The 17,421-nt window shown below is 36.2% G+C and overlaps 2 protein-coding genes across 2 annotated transcripts; both read right to left on the bottom strand.

The window, feature by feature from the left end:
- Positions 1-5,308: 5,308 nt before the first annotated feature.
- On the bottom strand, positions 5,309-10,510 carry LOC142228976 (uncharacterized). The gene is made up of 3 exons (XM_075299506.1): positions 10,411-10,510; positions 8,400-10,348; positions 5,309-5,680 (listed from the first exon to the last, which is right to left on the bottom strand). Exons 1-3 carry the CDS (start codon positions 10,508-10,510, stop codon positions 5,309-5,311), a joined length of 2,421 nt encoding a protein of 806 aa, XP_075155621.1.
- Positions 10,511-10,805: 295 nt separating this feature from the next.
- Positions 10,806-12,068, bottom strand: LOC142228967 (uncharacterized). The gene has a single exon (XM_075299495.1). It carries the CDS (start codon positions 12,066-12,068, stop codon positions 10,806-10,808), a length of 1,263 nt encoding a protein of 420 aa, XP_075155610.1.
- Between the last annotated feature and the right edge of the window lie 5,353 nt (positions 12,069-17,421).

Here is a 17,421-nt window from a genome sequence, read left to right as displayed (position 1 = left end):
GACACTTTGGCCAGTCGAACCTTTTCTAAGGTGACGACATCAAAAGGAGGCAATCCCTCTCGAAAGAGATTCAAGGAACGAAGAAATGCTTTGTTTATCCTAAAGAAATTAGGATCAGTCGACCCAAGCACGTTGTCGGCTAAGCCATGCGATTCCTTAAAATGGGCTCAAGGAATTCTTGAAGCTGGAAAAAGGGAACGATCACCGGATGAGCTGCCATCCTCTAAACGGGATCAAAGATCGTTTGCCTCAGTTGCAAAAGACAGCCTTGTGATGGCTATTATTAATAAAGGAGCATTGGACGGTATGATTCCAAGGCAAAAATGGGGGGAAATTGAGAACGCGATGTCTGGTATCTACTCAGAGGTGCGAAAAAAGTTTCCCGGACCAAGTCCTCGACGGCAAGATGCTGGATGGTATCAAGGAGTTAATAGCTTTTGCGGACCTGAGGTCTATGGATTGCTTTAAAGCTGCATTGATGCTAATTGGTGAAGTTTGGGAAGGAGCCGCTTTGGAGTTAGTCGATAAAAAAGACATACCGGCTAAACCTAGAGCACATGCATGGATACCGGCAAACCCTCCTGATCCTGAGTCAATACTAGAGAGACTAAAAGAATGTAACCCAGATCTTCCAACCGCCGATTGGAAGGTTGGTCGTTTAGATGGGGTGGATGGACCAAGACGACATGCGGTGTATATATTAAACACAGAGTCGCTGCCACATCTAGCCCAGACCCAAGGACGTGTAAGTTATGGCTGTCATGATATCCATATGAAGGTATACAAAAGCGATCAACCAAAGGATTCCGAAACGGACAAGCCTCCGGTAGAGTCAGCAGTGAAAACATCTCCTAGCGAAGCCGAAGGAGACATAAAACCTGCAGACTATGGCGAAAATCATATGCGGGAAGTTTCTACAGGCTCAAACCTCACCAAAGCTGAACCGCGGATTGTTGCGAGAGTCACCGAGATCTGTGAAGAGGAAGCCCTTGATGACTCAATTGAAGCGGCTGATGTGACGGTGGTTGAAAATTTGGATGGTTCTACGTTCCTCCAGATAAATCTACACCATTGTAAGGCCGCTTGTGCTGCCTTAAAAGTTCTACTGATGAAAGGAGACATAGATATAGTTCTTATTCAAGAACCATACATATATAAGAACAAGATCTATGAATTAAGCACTCCGGGTTTCAAACTTTTGCATAATACCGGTAACGATACAAATCGAGCATGTATAATTGCTAAAAACGAACTAAACTTGTTTCTGCTTCCTTCATTGAGCAATATTGGGTATCTTCGGTCTACATGGGACATGATATGGAGATGCCACCCAGTGCTGTTAGGACCTTAGTTGAGGAGTCACTAAAAACAAAGACAAAACTCATTATGGGATGCGATGCAAATGCACATCATAGTATTTGGGGAAGTAGTGATACTAATGCAAGGGGAGAGTCGCTAATAGACTTTATTTTGCGTACTAACCTGGTAGTTTGCAATAAGGGAGATGCACCAACCTTCGTCACCAGAAACAGGCAAGAGGTTTTGGACGTCACGTTGACCTCTCCGGAACTGAATGATAAGATATCTGAGTGGCAAGTTTTGAGGGAACATAGCTTCTCAGATCATCGATACATCAGTTTCAGATTCTCTGTTCGTACTTCAAAGACCATATTTCCACAAAATGTTAGCAAAGCTGATTGGAATAGGTATAGGGAATCGTTCAATTTGATGATACCGGAAATGCTAGAGACAAATATGAGCACTGTGCAAGAGTTAAGTAATATGAGGAAATCCTGCAGGAAGCTCTTTAACAACGCAAAGTCCACAAGAGCTCCGGAGGATTGGGACACTTACAAGATGAATCTGAGAGCATATAAACGAGAACTGAGAAGGTCTCAACAAAACTCTTGGGATGATTACTGTAGCAGTATTGACAATACGTCAAAGGCTTCCAGACTACGGAAGGTACTAGCATCCACTAACAACGCTCCAGGTTTCATTAAAACATCGGAGGGAAATTGGACAACGTCCAGTGTGGAGACGTTGGAGGTACTTTTGGACACACACTTCCCTGGAAATCGGACGGTTGAACCATGTTCTGGTGGTGTAACAGAGGCTCAGCGGTCATTTCCTATCGAGGAAATTGTGTCGGAATCTATAATAAAATTGGCTTTAAATAGCTTTGGACCATTCAAATCCCCCGGACCTGATGGAATTACTCCAGCGGAATTACAAGCAGTGGCTGAAAGAATTATCCCCTGGTTGACGGTGATATATAAACGCTGTGTAAACTTAGCATATATTCCAGAAAAGTGGAGGGAAACAAAAGTCGTCTTCATACCTAAAGCAGGAAAGTCCTCTCACTCGAGTGCGAAGGATTTCCGACCAATCAGCTTATCCTCATTCCTACTTAAGACCCTGGAGAGGATGATAGACATGTATCTTAGAACTAGCGTGGATTCAAGTTTGCTCTCGAAACGACAGCATGCATACTCGAAGGGCAGGTCTACTGAGACCGCATTGCATGAACTAGTCAGATTTATTGAAAGCTCACTATCTGTCAAAGAATACACAATCGTGGCATTTCTAGACATCGAAGGGGCGTTCAATAATGTCCATCCGAGCTCGATATTAAATGGACTGACAACTTTGAATATTGATCCAGGTATACTTAGGCTGTTAGACGAACTTCTAACAAAGAGACGTATTTCAGCCACACTAGGGCAAGCAAACATACAAAGGTATGTGAACAGAGGCACTCCCCAAGGAGGAGTTCTATCACCTCGTCTTTGGAATGTTGCTATAAACAACCTTCTGGTTTCCCTAGAAAAAGAAAGGTGTTGGTGTAAATCCACCAAAGACGGAACTAATCATGTACTGCAAAGATCGCAAAACTCCCACGGTTAGGCCCATTTCCTTAGGGGGTACTGAAATTCCCTTTGGTGAGTGTGCAAAATACCTTGGCGTTATTTTGGACAGGAAGTTGAATTTTAGGCTTAATATTGAAGAGAGGGCGAGAAAAGCCACGGTAGCTTTGTACTCGTGCAAAAAGGCAATAGGGAAAAAGTGGGGACTAAAACCAAAAATTGTGCATTGGCTATACACGGCAGTAGTTAGACCTATAATGCTATATGGTGTTGTAGACTGGTGGCCGGCACTTCAGAAATCGACTTGTTTAGATAAAGTTCAGCGTATGGCGAGCTTATGTATCTCAGGCGCATTTAGTAAGATAGGAACAGACTCCCTTAATGTCTACATCTATTGCCTTTAGACATTTTGGCCAAATGGTCAGCTGCAACAACGGCTGTGCGGTTGCGCGAGCTATCGCTATGGTCGGAAAAAATGTACGGTCATAGTTCGGTCGTCAAAGTAATGCCAGATGTGCCTAACATAGTGGATTACACCCTGGCAAAACCACTTTTCGAAAAAAGTTTGAAACACTAATTCCCAACAGTGAGGTGTTGTGTGCACAGACCCCGAGGAATAAAATATATATAGATTTCTATACTGATGGCTCCAAATTGAATGGACAAGTGGGGTTCGGAGTATATTCTAAAGATCTGGAAATTCGAATAGCGAAAAGATTACCTAATCACTGTAGTGTTTTTCAGGCTGAAATATTGGCAATAAGAGAGGTGGTGAATTGGCTGAGAAGTAATGTTCCAACAAATATTGACATTAATATATACTCAGACAGTCAACCTGCAATAAAATCCTTGGACTCTGTGTTCCTTAACTCGAAAACGGCCATATACTGCCGCAAATCTCTCAACGAGATGTCTGAGCAGTACAATATTCACCTAATATGGGTGCCTGGCCTTAGGAACATACCGGGGAACTGCGAAGCAGATGTGTTAGCAAGGCTAGGAACTACCTTACATATTCCAGACAGTCATATTTTTCGATATTAGTTCCCCATATTTTATCACTTGGTAAATTTGCATAAACGCCATGGCGTAGTCGTAATTGTCAGCAAGCTTTGAAATTCCTAAATATATTGGAGCCTCTGAAACTTTCTCCCAAGATGGCTGCGACGATTTTATATAAAACGTAAATAATTTTGGGAATATTTTTTTTTAAACGGAAACCGAAACTCATATTTACTGGCATATTACTTTCGGGTTTGGCAAACAAACTTAAGCTCTGAGGTGACAATCGCTGCTTCTTTTGTAGTGGCTTTCGACTGGACTGGGAATTTGGATATCGCCATGGACATGGTTTTAGGTATATTTCGTATCCGAATTGGGGATTGTTATAGTGTCACTAAAGGGTCTATGGTAATCATAGGATAAAATCGAACTTTGAAATGATGGCAGGGAGCACAAACTTGACTTATAATTTGTTAAAATGCATTTTGCAGAAAAACGTGAATTAGATATTTGCGTATATTTTTTTTTACATTTACTACTCAAGTGACAGCTGATGATTTTGATTTTTTTCTCAAAGTAGTGAGATTAAATGAAATGGTACAAAATCGGACAAACAAATGTACATTTAAAATGTATGAAAATCCAAAACCAAAAATATTTTTGAAAGCGATTTAATTTTAGATCGTTTTCATTTTTAAGAAATGTAAAAAAAAAATTAATATATATGCCTTGAGTAATTGAAATTCGGGGATATTTGGTAAATTTTGTGAAAGATCCGGGACACTTCCTAGAGACGAAATTCCGGGACAATCCAGGCGAATCCCGGCCATCTGGCAAGCCTAGCTGACCTGGAAAACGTTAACTTAAGCAGTTTGTTAATGTTTTTGGAGCAATCTGGTTGGTTCCACAAAAGTAAATAATAGAGAAGGTTCAGTGGTTAAGACTAGAAGTGCCCATATGTAAAAGGTACTTTTAGTTAAATGTGGTATCACAATGGACTGAATAGTCTAAGTGAGCCTGAAATTTAATCGGGCTGCCACTTTAACCTAACCTAACCTAACCTACTCAGATTCAAGAAACGCACTCACAGTGTTAAGAATTCGAATCTTATTCCTAATGATAAAAAACTTCCTTCCACGCATCAAAATCTAATTTATTGGCATCAATATTAGCTCTTTCGAGAAATAAACAATCATCTTGTGAGACACGTATTTCCTCAATACCCGACGAAACATCATCTCGATAAAGTCTACGAGCTTCCGTTAGTTAGATTTTTTAATTTCCTACAATGATACTCATTCATCTTTTTATTAATATTCTCCTGAATTAGCTTGCGAACCAATTTCAGTTTAGCCTTTTGGGTAGCGAGATCCGACCCTGAGACAAAAGTCTGAAATCTATTGTGCTTTTTAATGACAGAGAGTAGTTTATTCTTCTCTTTATATAGTTTCTTGAGAATAGATGAATTGAGGGACATCTTCGATAGATCGTAAAATTATATCATCTATTTTCTTCAAGCAGATATCAATATCATCTGTAGTATGATTTGTCTCATCTGGGATAACTAACTCATCGATGGATTCATTTACCTTTCTTTTAACTAACTTCCATTTGGTATTTCTATAATTAAATTTACCGTTTTCTTCAGCCCTATACATGCGAAAAGGTGCATTATCTGAAATCTTCGATGCGAATATTTGAACTGCTAGATGATCACTATCGTATGGAAGAGTATTAAGACAATTTACAGAAGAATTGTGACGATTGATTTGTATACGATTATCGGCCAAACAAATGTCAATAAAGGACCACTTCGCGGAAATGATGGAGCGTTAGAAGCATAAATTGCTCATTTAAATGTTACTACAAAGTTGTTATAAATTTCAAATCAAAAAAGATCAATTTTGTTCCCCTGTGTAATATGTTCTAACATATTAAAATAGTTGCATAGCTTCGTTTTACGTAACATTTCGTTTTTTGATTAAAAGATGAAGAAAAGGTTTTTGTTTTGTTTTATATTTGGAAAGGACAAATTTTATTTAATTTCACAACAGTAATGAATAACCTTTATAATTGACAGTAATTAATAACCTCTATAATTGATGAGGAAAAAATAAAGGTAAACAGTTGCATCAGAGATGGCGCTGTATATAAAAACGATTTTCCCTCTTATTTTCCCGTTTATTTTTATATAGTAGAAGATAATATCTACACCCTTAAAAAAATCACTTCTCCAACATATGTTCCAATGCTTGGAAGAATTTTCTCCCAAAGAAGATTGTGCTAAAAAAATTATATTTAAATTTAATTGCATTTTCCCTCACATCATTCTCACTTCCACGAGATTTTATAAATTTGCTAAATTTTTTAAATTTTATAAATTTCCTAATTTTTGCCCTTCGCCTGGACGGAGAATCGAACCGAAGACCATAGAGTTTTTAAGCCAACACACTATATATACAATTATGGATATAAATTATATTTATATAGCATAGTTTACGGCACCCACGAGCCGATACAAACAAAACATTATTTAACAAAAACATACATTTGTTGGCCACGTGAAGCAATGATTAGCATATCCGCCTTGCATGCAAAGGGTCGTGGGTTCAATCCCAACAACACGTTTTGTTTATATCGGAACATATGCTGGAAGTAAAATAATGAAAGTAACTAATTGGCGCCTTAAAAATATTTATACACAAAGAAAATTCCATTAAAGATTGGAGAAATACTATGTGTGAATATAAACAAGTATACATTTACAAATTTGGAGTAAACATATATATGTTACGATATAAGACCGCCAAAAATTGTATATGCTTAAGTAAAAAGATTAAAATGAGTATTCGGAGCGAAAATTCATTCGGAACCAAGAGAAAAGACATTTAAAAAAAAGCATGAGTTTTGTTTATCATTTTCGCATTACGGGCACTTTTTTGTTTCGTCAAAACAAATCGGAACGTAAACTGAAATAACAGTGAACCCACCAGGAAGAAAACTTTCGGTTAATTTTAGAAAATTTTGAATATTTGTAGAACATTATAAAATTGCAAGAATGTCTTTAGTGACATACGAAGTTCACGATGGACGCATTTTTGGTAAAATTTACAAATTTAAAGAAATTCTGAACTATTTTGTGGAAGACACGAATTTAGTTAATCTTTATGCTTCATTTGAGTATATTTTTTTCCTCGGGTTTAGTTAATTTAACTAACGTACACAAAAAAGTATTAGAGTAAAGTAAACTTTCTCCAAACATAATATTTCTATGAACTAAAATAAAGTTAAATTGGCTTTAGTGAAATAGAGAGTTCACTTTTTTTGAGTGTAGGACGAGTAAGTCAAAATAATAATAGAGTTGTTACAGTAAAATGAAAACATTGGGAAACAGTGAAAAATTAAACAGTAAGATCTATAAAAACAAAGTTTAGTTCCTCTTTATTAATAAGTAGTCCAAGAGGAGTTGACGGATACTTTCGAAAATAAAAGCGGACATTGAGTTTGAGTTTTGCCACTAAAATTATTTCTCATTTTAACGGCAAAACTCGCATCGGTAAAACCAGAATAACATTATAACTTTTTTAGGCAAATTGTATTATAACTTGGTGGGGAATGATCCTGTACGATTAGGAGCTTTTTCCTAACCGGCAAAGTCTTTATTTATTAATTTAAAAAACTTTGCACAAATTAATTTAAGGGCCAGTGTGAAACACGATAAAATAAGAAGACGAGAGATGTCGACAGTTCGATTACAAAATTACAATAATTTTATTACTTAAAATTCTACCTATGCGGGAATGACGACACAAAAGGGAATCAAAAATAAATAGTATGTATGTTAATATGTATGTTTGTGCCCTCCATTGGTTGCTTCGTTTGTTTGCCTTCTAAGCGACAGTTAGAAGACAACAACAATGACAATATGTATGCTTGCCTCGATCGATGCTTTTGCTCTGCTTAAGATAACCAAAGCAGAGAAAGCATCGATAGAGGCAGAGGTAAGCAAAACAACAGGTATGTACAAATAAATATAGCGAAATAAATATATGAGAAATGAAATGAAAATAAATGAGAATAATTAAACGACAAAAAATAAACGAAAATGATTTAAAACATAAACTAATAAACAAATTAATATAAACGAAATCGAACGAAACAAATAAAATATCAATGAAAAATAACAAAATCAAAAACAAACATAGTAAAATAAATTAAAAATACGAAATGAAAAAATTAAAAATTGAAATAAATAAAAATACAAAGCATAAAGTTTATACGATGACCTAACATGCCGGCCCCATTGAAAGGGTTCTCTCAATTTAATAGCAAAGCGAGTTTGTGAATAGGTCGGCGTATAACTCCCTTTGTGGTGTTGACATCGGCGACTCGAATGCGTCCGTCTCGGCCAGGAACAGCGTTGATGATTCTTCCCATGAGCCATTTTTGAGGAGGAATGTTATCTTCGTGAACCAAAACCAAAGAACCAATAGCGATGTTTGAGACAGAGGCAGTCCATTTATTTCTAACTTGCAGTTCATTAATGTATTCATGAGACCACTTCTTCCAAAATCGTTGTTTTATTGCTGTAATCTGAGCCCAGTGTTCCAGGTTGCTAATATTGATTGATGTGACTTCACGTTCAGGTAGAGAGCGTAAGGCACTGCCAGTGATGAAGTGACCTGTAGTGAGGGCTTCAAAATCGCTGGGGTCAGATGACATCGGGGAAATCGGCCTTGAGTTTAAAATGGATTCAATTTCGACTAGTGCTGTGACAAGTTCTTCAAACGTTAGTCGAGCGTTCGAAAGGGTTCGATTCAAGTGACCTTTGGCTGATTTGACGGCAGCCTCCCATACTCCGCCAAAATGGGGCGCACGTGGCGGAATGAAATGAAAATTTACGAATTCATTGGCACAATAGTTAACTATTTCATTTTGATGATTTTGATCAAAGAGAAAAATTTTCAGGTCCTTCAGTTTTGAGTTCGCACCGACAAAATTAGTGCCATTGTCGCAATAGATGTCCGTCGGTAAACCTCTTCGACCAATCATTCTTTTGAGCGCTGCGATGAAAGCGTCTGTTGACAAATCGGAGACAGCTTCGATGTGGACTGCTTTTGTTGCGAGACAAACAAAAACAGCAATGTAAGTCTTATAAGGTATTTTACCTCGAATGCGTAAGTAAGTGTTGACAGGACCACAGAAATCCACGGCACATCTCGCAAAAACTCTGCATGGGTTAAGACGATCCACAGGCAAATTTGACATCATTTGTTGAAGAAGTTTTGGCCGATAGCGAATGCAATGGGGACATGAGTTAACGATCTTGCGGCAAAGACTTCGTAAGTTGATTATCCAGTAGCGCATTCGGGTCAGCGAAACCAAAGCCTTTGGGCCAGCGTGATAATTTTTGATATGAATATGGCGAACGTAACAAACAACAAAGTTGTTGTCCTTTGGCAAAATAATTGGATGCTTTTGTGCCTCAGGAATAACAGCCAATTCCAATCGACCTCCAACCTTCAGAATATCTATGCCACTTGAAGAGTCAATAAACGGGTTGAGACATTTTAGGGAACCTTCAGGGTCTTGTTTCTTTAATGCACGCTTTATATCATCTTTAAAATGTGTTTGTTGAATATTCCACACAATAGACAGAACAGCGCGATCTAGTTCTTGTGGTTGTAAGGTTTCAGCAGTGGCAAAAGTCGATTTTGAAGACGACAATTTGTAGAAAAAGCGAAATATCCAGGCAACAACTCGAATAATTTTTATATATGAGCTGCAATTTTCAACAAATTGTGAAACTCTGTTGGGTTGTAACTGAAGATTCAGAGTAGTTTTCCGTTTCTCTTTGTTCACGATTTCATGGTCAATTTCATCACACCTGTTTGGAGGCCATTTCTCAAACTCCTGAGTAAGAAAATCTGGACCAGAAAACCAAATTGATGATTGTAGTTCTTGAACAGTAGATCCCCTCGAGACAATATCAGCAGGATTCAAACTAGAAGGTACATGGCGCCAGTTACAACCACTCGTAGAATGTTGTATTTCAGAAATTCTGTTCCCCACGAATACAGAAAGTGTCGAAGAATGTTGCTTGAGCCAATGAAGAACTATCTGCGAGTCAGTCCACAAAAATACAGAACTTTTTGGAATGTTAAGAATATTTCGTGTTTTCATATATAATCGAGACAAAAGTTGCGCTCCACACAGTTCTAAATTCGGCAACGACTTTCGTTTGGTTGGGGCAGCTGTGTAAAGTTGTGAATGCACTTTACCAGACATAGTTTTGACTCTGATATAGAGACAACAACCATAAGCTCGAATCGAAGAATCACAGAACCCATGCAATTGGATGGAAATTGGATTGGGTGACAAACAATAGCGAGAAATTTGAAGAGCAGGGTCGAAAAGCGAAGACAAGAGGGTCGAAAAGCGAAGACCCTCTTGTCTTTTGTTACTGATCCAGGATAAGACTTGGGCGAGAACGAAAATAAGAAATTGTCTGTTTGTTGGTCCCAAGAAATGCCCAATGCACTTGTAACTGAGGACTCGTCCAAATTCAAATCTTTAACCGTTTTATCATTGCGAAAACTCTTATGATTTGAATGCCATTTATCCAATTTGAAACAAGCCATTTTCAAAATTTCAGTAACTTCAGTTCGGATAATTCTTCGATAGTTTCAGCACCTCCAACAAAATCATCACATAATATAATAGTGTGGTTCACGTAGTTTCAGATTTTTCACCAGGCTCATGTGTCCCGAATCTTCGTACTCCTTCATGAACGAGACATACTTTGCTTTCAAATCTGCATCACGGTTAAGACGCCGTTCTAGAGAAGCAAAACGTTGTAATGCAGTATTGCGAGAGTCACCAAGAGAATTAGAAGTTTCCTTGAATAGTAGCCTAACAACAATTCTACCTGATGATTCACGACCCTTCCATGTGTGTATGGACGGAGGCAGATGTATTGTTAGTGACAGCGCTGGAGGTGGATGGCGTTGGCTCTGGAGTAGTGGATCTTGGACCCAACTGGGACCGATGAAGCATGGTGTGATGCGATCGAGAACAGGTTTTGCATTTAAACGATGATGGACAATTAGTCACTTGATGACCTTTAGCAAGACAATTAATGCAAAGACCAAGTTTTTTGGCATTTTCAAACCTAAGGGGCACATCCATATCTTTAAAGCGTTGGCATTGAGCTATATAATGGTCAGATTTAGAACAAAGGGCACAAACACGTTTTGTACACGAGAAAGAATATCCTTGTTTGGATTGCTTTTGCGAAGATTTTCCAGAATGGTGCTCCGGACGACGAGAATTTGTGTTTGTGTCAAGTGATTCTAAATATTGACATCTTCTTTCAAGAACCTTGGAACAATCATCCCAAGTTGGCAATTGGCTAAAGTCGAGAGAGTCTTTCCATTTGCGTTTGGTATCGCCATCAACCTTTTGCATAACAATATGAATCAGCATTGCGTTGACAATATCTTTATCCGAACCAAGCGATTGTAATGAACTGTAAAGCGCTGAAACATTATCCACAAGGCTTCTTAATTGACCAGAATTTGGCTTTGAGACATCAGGAAGTTCAAAAAGAGTTGAAATATTTTCCATAAAAATCAATGTATTGTTGTCGTAGCGAGATTTTAAACGTTCTAAAGCCTTGGGATAATTTTCATTGGTGATTTGAAATGCTTTCACAGTTTCGAGAGCATGCCCTTGGAGGCAGTTTATCAAATGGTTGAATTTTTCGATGTTGGAGAGCCCATGTTCACGATCAATAATTTGTTTAAAAGAGGTAATGAAATTTTTGTACTCACTGTATTTCCCATTAAAGCTAGGTAATTTTAAACGAGGGAGTTTATTTGTTGGTACAGGTATGGAAAATGATGATTCAGACAATGTTGTGTTATGTCCTTCATCTGTAAGTTGTTGTTGTATGGTAGAACTTATATAGCAATACAAATCTTCAATGTCTCCACGACCACTATCATCAGGGTCAAGACTTTCAATTTTTGTTTGGGTCGAAAGAATTTGCTTAAAATATGATTCTAAGATTCCAAGGCGACACTTCAAATCCGCGACAGAAAGATTTTTATTTTTGGCATTTGCCTCAATCACTGTTTTTATACGAGAAATATTTTTCTTCGTTATGGTACGTTGTTGTTTTAATTCTTCCAAACTCATGTTTTTTCAAAATGGAGAAATTACCGCACAAATAATGTATGTAAAATTATTAGGTAACAGTGAGGAGACGACGCTTGCTACTTTTACAACAACAACATTTTATTTAAATTCTTTTGTAGTGCAATTATTGACCAATGCAAAAAAAATATGAAATAAATCAAAGGCTTGAATTTGGGACAACACATTTTTATTTGCCTTATTTGCAACAAATCACAATATTTTATGTTTGTACCACTTTTGAGAAAAATTTGAAATAATTTCTTTTGTTGAAATTGCAATGGCAGTTAAATGGGAAATGGGAGCCACCGTGGTGCAATGGTTAGCATGCCCGCCTTGCATACACAAGGTCGTGGGATCGATTCCTGCTACGACCGAACACCAAAAAGTTTTTCAGCGGTGGATTATCCCACCTCAGTAATGCTGGTGACATTTCTGAGGGTTTCAAAGCTTCTCTAAGTGGTTTCACTCCAATGTGGAACGCCGTTCGGACTCGGCTATAAAAAGGAGGTCCCTTATCATTGAGCTTAACATGGAATCGGGCAGCACTCAGTGATAAGAGAGAAGTTCACCAATGTGGTATCACAATGGACTGAATAGTCTAAGTGAGCCTGATACATCGGGCTGCCACATAACCTAACCTAACCTAACCTAAATGGGAACCCAACAACAATATTTTAAATTGCTCACAAGAACACACCCGCGAGACAAAATAGTTTTATTGGAAAATATTTCACAAATTTGATTGTTTAAAAAATGTTCCTTTTTTATACACCAATTGGAGCAGAATTAGTAATGGCAAATTTGTTTAATTTTTATTGTTGACCACTGCAACTTGATTTTGATTCACTATAGTTGGGATAGTTTGATTGTAGTTAATCGAGACAAATATTTCAATAAATTTGATTGATTTAGTTCAAAAAGTTTATTTGAGTTATTTCACTTGGGTTTATTTTTTGTTGGGAAAATGTACACTGCACTTGATTATTTAATTGTTTTTTGTTCGCGATAATACGAGAAAGTGTTTTTATTTCCAAATTGTTTTTACAATTTTTCCACGAAAACGACGAAAAAATAGAAAACTTTCCCACGAAAACGATAAATTGTTTGTAATATTTTCACACTGTCCTGTCACGGTCGCCAAAATGTACGATTAGGAGCTTTTTCTTAACCGGCAAAGTCTTTATTTATTAATTTAAAAAACTTTGCACAAATTAATTTAAGGGCCAGTGTGAAACACGATAAAATAAGAAGACGAGAGATGTCGACAGTTCGATTACAAAATTACAATAATTTTATTACTTAAAATTCTACCTATGCGGGAATGACGACACAAAAGGGAATCAAAAATAAATAGTATGTATGTTAATATGTATGTTTGTGCCCTTCATTGGTTGCTTCGTTTGTTTGCCTTCTAAGCGACAGTTAGAAGACAACAACAACAACAACAACAATGACAATATGTATGCTTGCCTCGATCGATGCTTTTGCTCTGCTTAAGATAACCAAAGCAGAGAAAGCATCGATAGAGGCAGAGATAAACAAAACAACAGGTATGCACAAATAAATATAGCGAAATAAATATATGAGAAATGAAATGAAAATAAATGAGAATAATTAAACGACAAAAAATAAACGAAAATGATGTAAAACATAAACTAATAAACAAATTAATATAAACGAAATCGAACGAAACAAATAAAATATCAATGAAAAATAACAAAATCAAAAACAAACATAGTAAAATAAATTAAAAATATGAAATGAAAAAATTAAAAATTGAAATAAATAAAAATACAAAGCATAAAGTTTATACGATGACCTAACAGATCCAAAGCAACAATTGAATAAGTTTATTTTCTTTAGAATAAATTATTAAAGAAAGCAAACAATTGTTCACACCTAAATAAATTTATGTGTTGGTTGTAAAATTATTGTTTCGAATTTAAATATAATGTGCTTTTGAATGGTTATCGTTAACTTTAGGATTCGATGGAAAAATATTTATATATTACTCGACTTCACATTCTTCCTTTGTAAGAGTTTTTTGAATTTCTTCGAAAATTTCAAACTTGTGTACAAAACCCTTTTTTGTTACAAATTTTTTTATTTTTGCAATAAAAAATAATATATGATTTGAAATCAGTCCATTTCGTTTATATCAAGCACTGTTCTTTTCTGAATTTAATAATTTTATAAGACACACTTTACAGTTTCGTAGTAAAAAGTTAATATAGTAGTATGTAATGTTGAACACCTTTTCGGGATATTCCGAACGTATTTGGAATATACGTAAAAAAATATATGTAAACAAAAAAAAAATAAAAAAATGGTGTCTGTCGAAGCAGGGATCGAACCCAGGACCCTGGCATGCAAGGCGGACGTACCAATCACTGCTCTACGTCGCCAACAAATGTATGTGTGTAAATATAACCATAGCGATAGGCGGTAGGCGAACACTTATTTACGTGTATTTCTTATGGGAAGCCCAAAATCCGCGACGGAATTTGACGGCTAAATTAAAACTTATTCTAACTCCTTGGCGAAAACTGGTATAGTTTTGCCATCGCTTATCAATTTTTTTAACTCACCACTAGGAATTGCTGTTGCCTGGACACGTGTAGATTATTTTTTCGTGAAATAACTCAACAAATAACAAGCCATTGTATGTTTTTATTCAACTTCATTGTTTAATATTGTCAAAGCGTGCTGTATTGACAACAAAAACGCTAGGAAACGTGAAAAAGGGAATTATTCGCCGTCAAGCTTATTGTATTTGCCGTTGCGGCAAAAATGTTTCGCCTACCGCCTATCGCTATGGTTATATTTACACACTATGTTTAACAATCCCAATAAACACAAACGTTTGAAAAATACTAAATTTCAACATTTTTTCAAAGGATGAGGGTAAGATTCAAGTTGAGAAAATCGCGTTCTCAACAAAAAACAGACATTACCCTCAACAGTGAAATTCAACACATTAGCAATAATATCTCAAGTGTTATCCTCAAATTGAAATGCATCGCTACTCAATAATTTGTCAAACAATTTTCGATGCGTGTCAAATTCAAATTTAACATCGTTGCAAATACTTTTCAACCTAAATTTGTATGAATGATATCCCCACTTCAAATTGAAAGTCAAAGCCAAAATTCTATGAATTTTGTATAATTTATTCATTTTCATCAAAGTAAAATATATAATAATACACTACACTACATAATACACTACAATACCAATTGATAAATAATAATCTTATTAAACATACAACAAATAAGAACAAAAAAATAAAAAAAAACAAACAACAAAACTTTAAATATCTTAAACATTATTAGTAAACACTTTTGCATTGATAATTCGATTTCCTTCCTGTTGGTGTCATAATACAGCATTAAAATTTATTAACATGCGGGCAATTTGAAATTAGGAACGTACTGTTAGAATTGATTACCGCGTGTTAGAATTGATTTCCAGCAGAAGGAATTCACAAAATATCCATTTTAAACTGATAATAGCATATGAAATAAACTGACGATGTGATGCACATTTTCATCCAGAAGTTGTTGATTTCAACAATTGTTGTTTTTAATAATTTTAATTGGTTGCACTTGTAATGTTTCTGGAAACTTTTTCTTGGCGATATGTTTGCAAGAATGTAACATCCAAAGATTTTAGTTTTCTGCAAAGAGATTTAAATTTAGTAATTTCTCTAAAGTGTTGATTTAATTTTTCATATTGACGTACTAATTATTATAAACTATTTGAAGCATTTCCAGTCAATTGTCCACCATTTTTTCATCGGTCATCTTTTTAATGTTTTCAAGAACGTAGAATCCATACTTTTGGTTTCCTGCAAAGAGATATACATTTAGTGACTTCCTTAAAGTTTTATTTCATTTTCACTTACCTATTTTTATAAACTATTTGGTTACTTGTCTAAAATTTTCCATTTTTTTTATTTCTTGCAATTGACCACGAACTTCGTTGCACAAAGAAGTATTGAAAACCACATGGTTTTATCGTTGCATTTTAGGGTAGTGTTTTGTCAAAGTTTTCTCATATTATCTTCAACACCTTTTCAAAGATTTCGTCAACATTTTGGCAAATTGGAAGTAATTCGCAAACAATTTGAAGATGTATTGAAGATGAGCTATTTCAAGTCAAGTTGAATTTATGTTGAAAATTATATTTACCCTCAAACTGAAAAGTTGTTGCATTTGAAAAACGCTCATCCTGTGTTTATTGGGATGTTATGTTGTTAAACAATGTTATGCTAGCATCGGCTCGTGGGCGCCGCAAGCTATGCTATATAAATATGACTTATAACGATAATTATCTCTTGATGACCATAACAGCTACGTAGCCCAGTGGTTAGTGTGCTGGCTTACAAACTGTGTGGTCCGCTGTTCGAATCCCCGTCCGGCAAAAGGTAAAATTTTAAAAATTATAAAATTTAATAATTTCTTCTACAATGTTTGTATTACAGAAAAAGGTGCTAAGAACTACAAAACTCATGGAAGTGAGAAAAAGGCGAGGGAATATACAATTAGGCAGAAAAAAATTTGAGCACAATCTTCTTTGGGAGAAAATTCTTCTAAGCATATAATATTTTTGGGTTCAAAATGTTTCCAAACATATTATATGTTCACATAATAACATATAGTTTTTTGGAAAGCAACATTATTGAATTTGGATGGAAAAATACATTATGTTTGGAACTTAGACTACCCAAACATATTATATTGTTTAGACCAATATGCTGTCAAACATATTATATATTGGAAGAAATCAAATATATAAATGTTTGGGCAATACCCAAAAATGTGTATGTTTGAAGCAAAATGTGTTTGGGAGTATATGTTACAGAAGCGATTTTTTTTGAGGGTGCATTTGACCAAACACAACAACGTGTTGATGATTCTGAGCGGTGTTTGCAGCTGTTAACTCGTAATACACCCGAGTTTCTCCGTCGATATGTGACAATGGATTAAATATGGCCCCATCACTACACTCCTGAGTCTAATCGACAGTCGGCTGAGTGGACAGCGACCGGTGAACCTCCGAAGCGTGGAAAGACTCAAAAGTCCGCTGGCAAAGTAATGGCCTCCGTTTTTTGGGATGCGCATGGAATAATTTTTATCGATTATCTTGAGAAAGGAAAAACCATCAACAGTGACTATTATATGGCGTTATTGGAGCGTTTGAAGGTCGAAATCGCGGCAAAACGGCCCCATATGAAGAAGAAAAAAGTGTTGTTCCACCAAGACAACGCACCGTACCACAAGCCATTGAGAACGATGGCAAAAATTCATGAATTGGGCTTCGAATTGCTTCCCCACCCACCACACGGATGAAA

Source organism: Haematobia irritans, chromosome 1 (genome assembly GCF_050003625.1).
Source record: "Haematobia irritans isolate KBUSLIRL chromosome 1, ASM5000362v1, whole genome shotgun sequence".
NCBI classification, from domain to species: domain Eukaryota; kingdom Metazoa; phylum Arthropoda; class Insecta; order Diptera; family Muscidae; genus Haematobia; species Haematobia irritans.
This window is presented reverse-complemented; position numbering and strand designations above follow the sequence as displayed.

Bases quoted from the DNA above. Each gene is read 5' to 3' on its own strand.
- LOC142228967 (XM_075299495.1), bottom strand. From the start codon at position 12,068: ATGAGTTTGGAAGAATTAAAACAACAACGTACCATAACGAAGAAAAAT.
- LOC142228976 (XM_075299506.1), bottom strand. From the start codon at position 10,510: ATGGCTTGTTTCAAATTGGATAAATGGCATTCAAATCATAAGAGTTTT. The intron at 10,349-10,410 runs GTGCATTGGGCA...TTCTCGCCCAAG, and splicing joins GGACGAGTCCTCAGTTACAA to TCTTATCCTGGATCAGTAAC. The intron at 5,681-8,399 runs GTTAGAAATAAA...ATTTCCGCGAAG, and splicing joins AATACATTAATGAACTGCAA to TGGTCCTTTATTGACATTTG.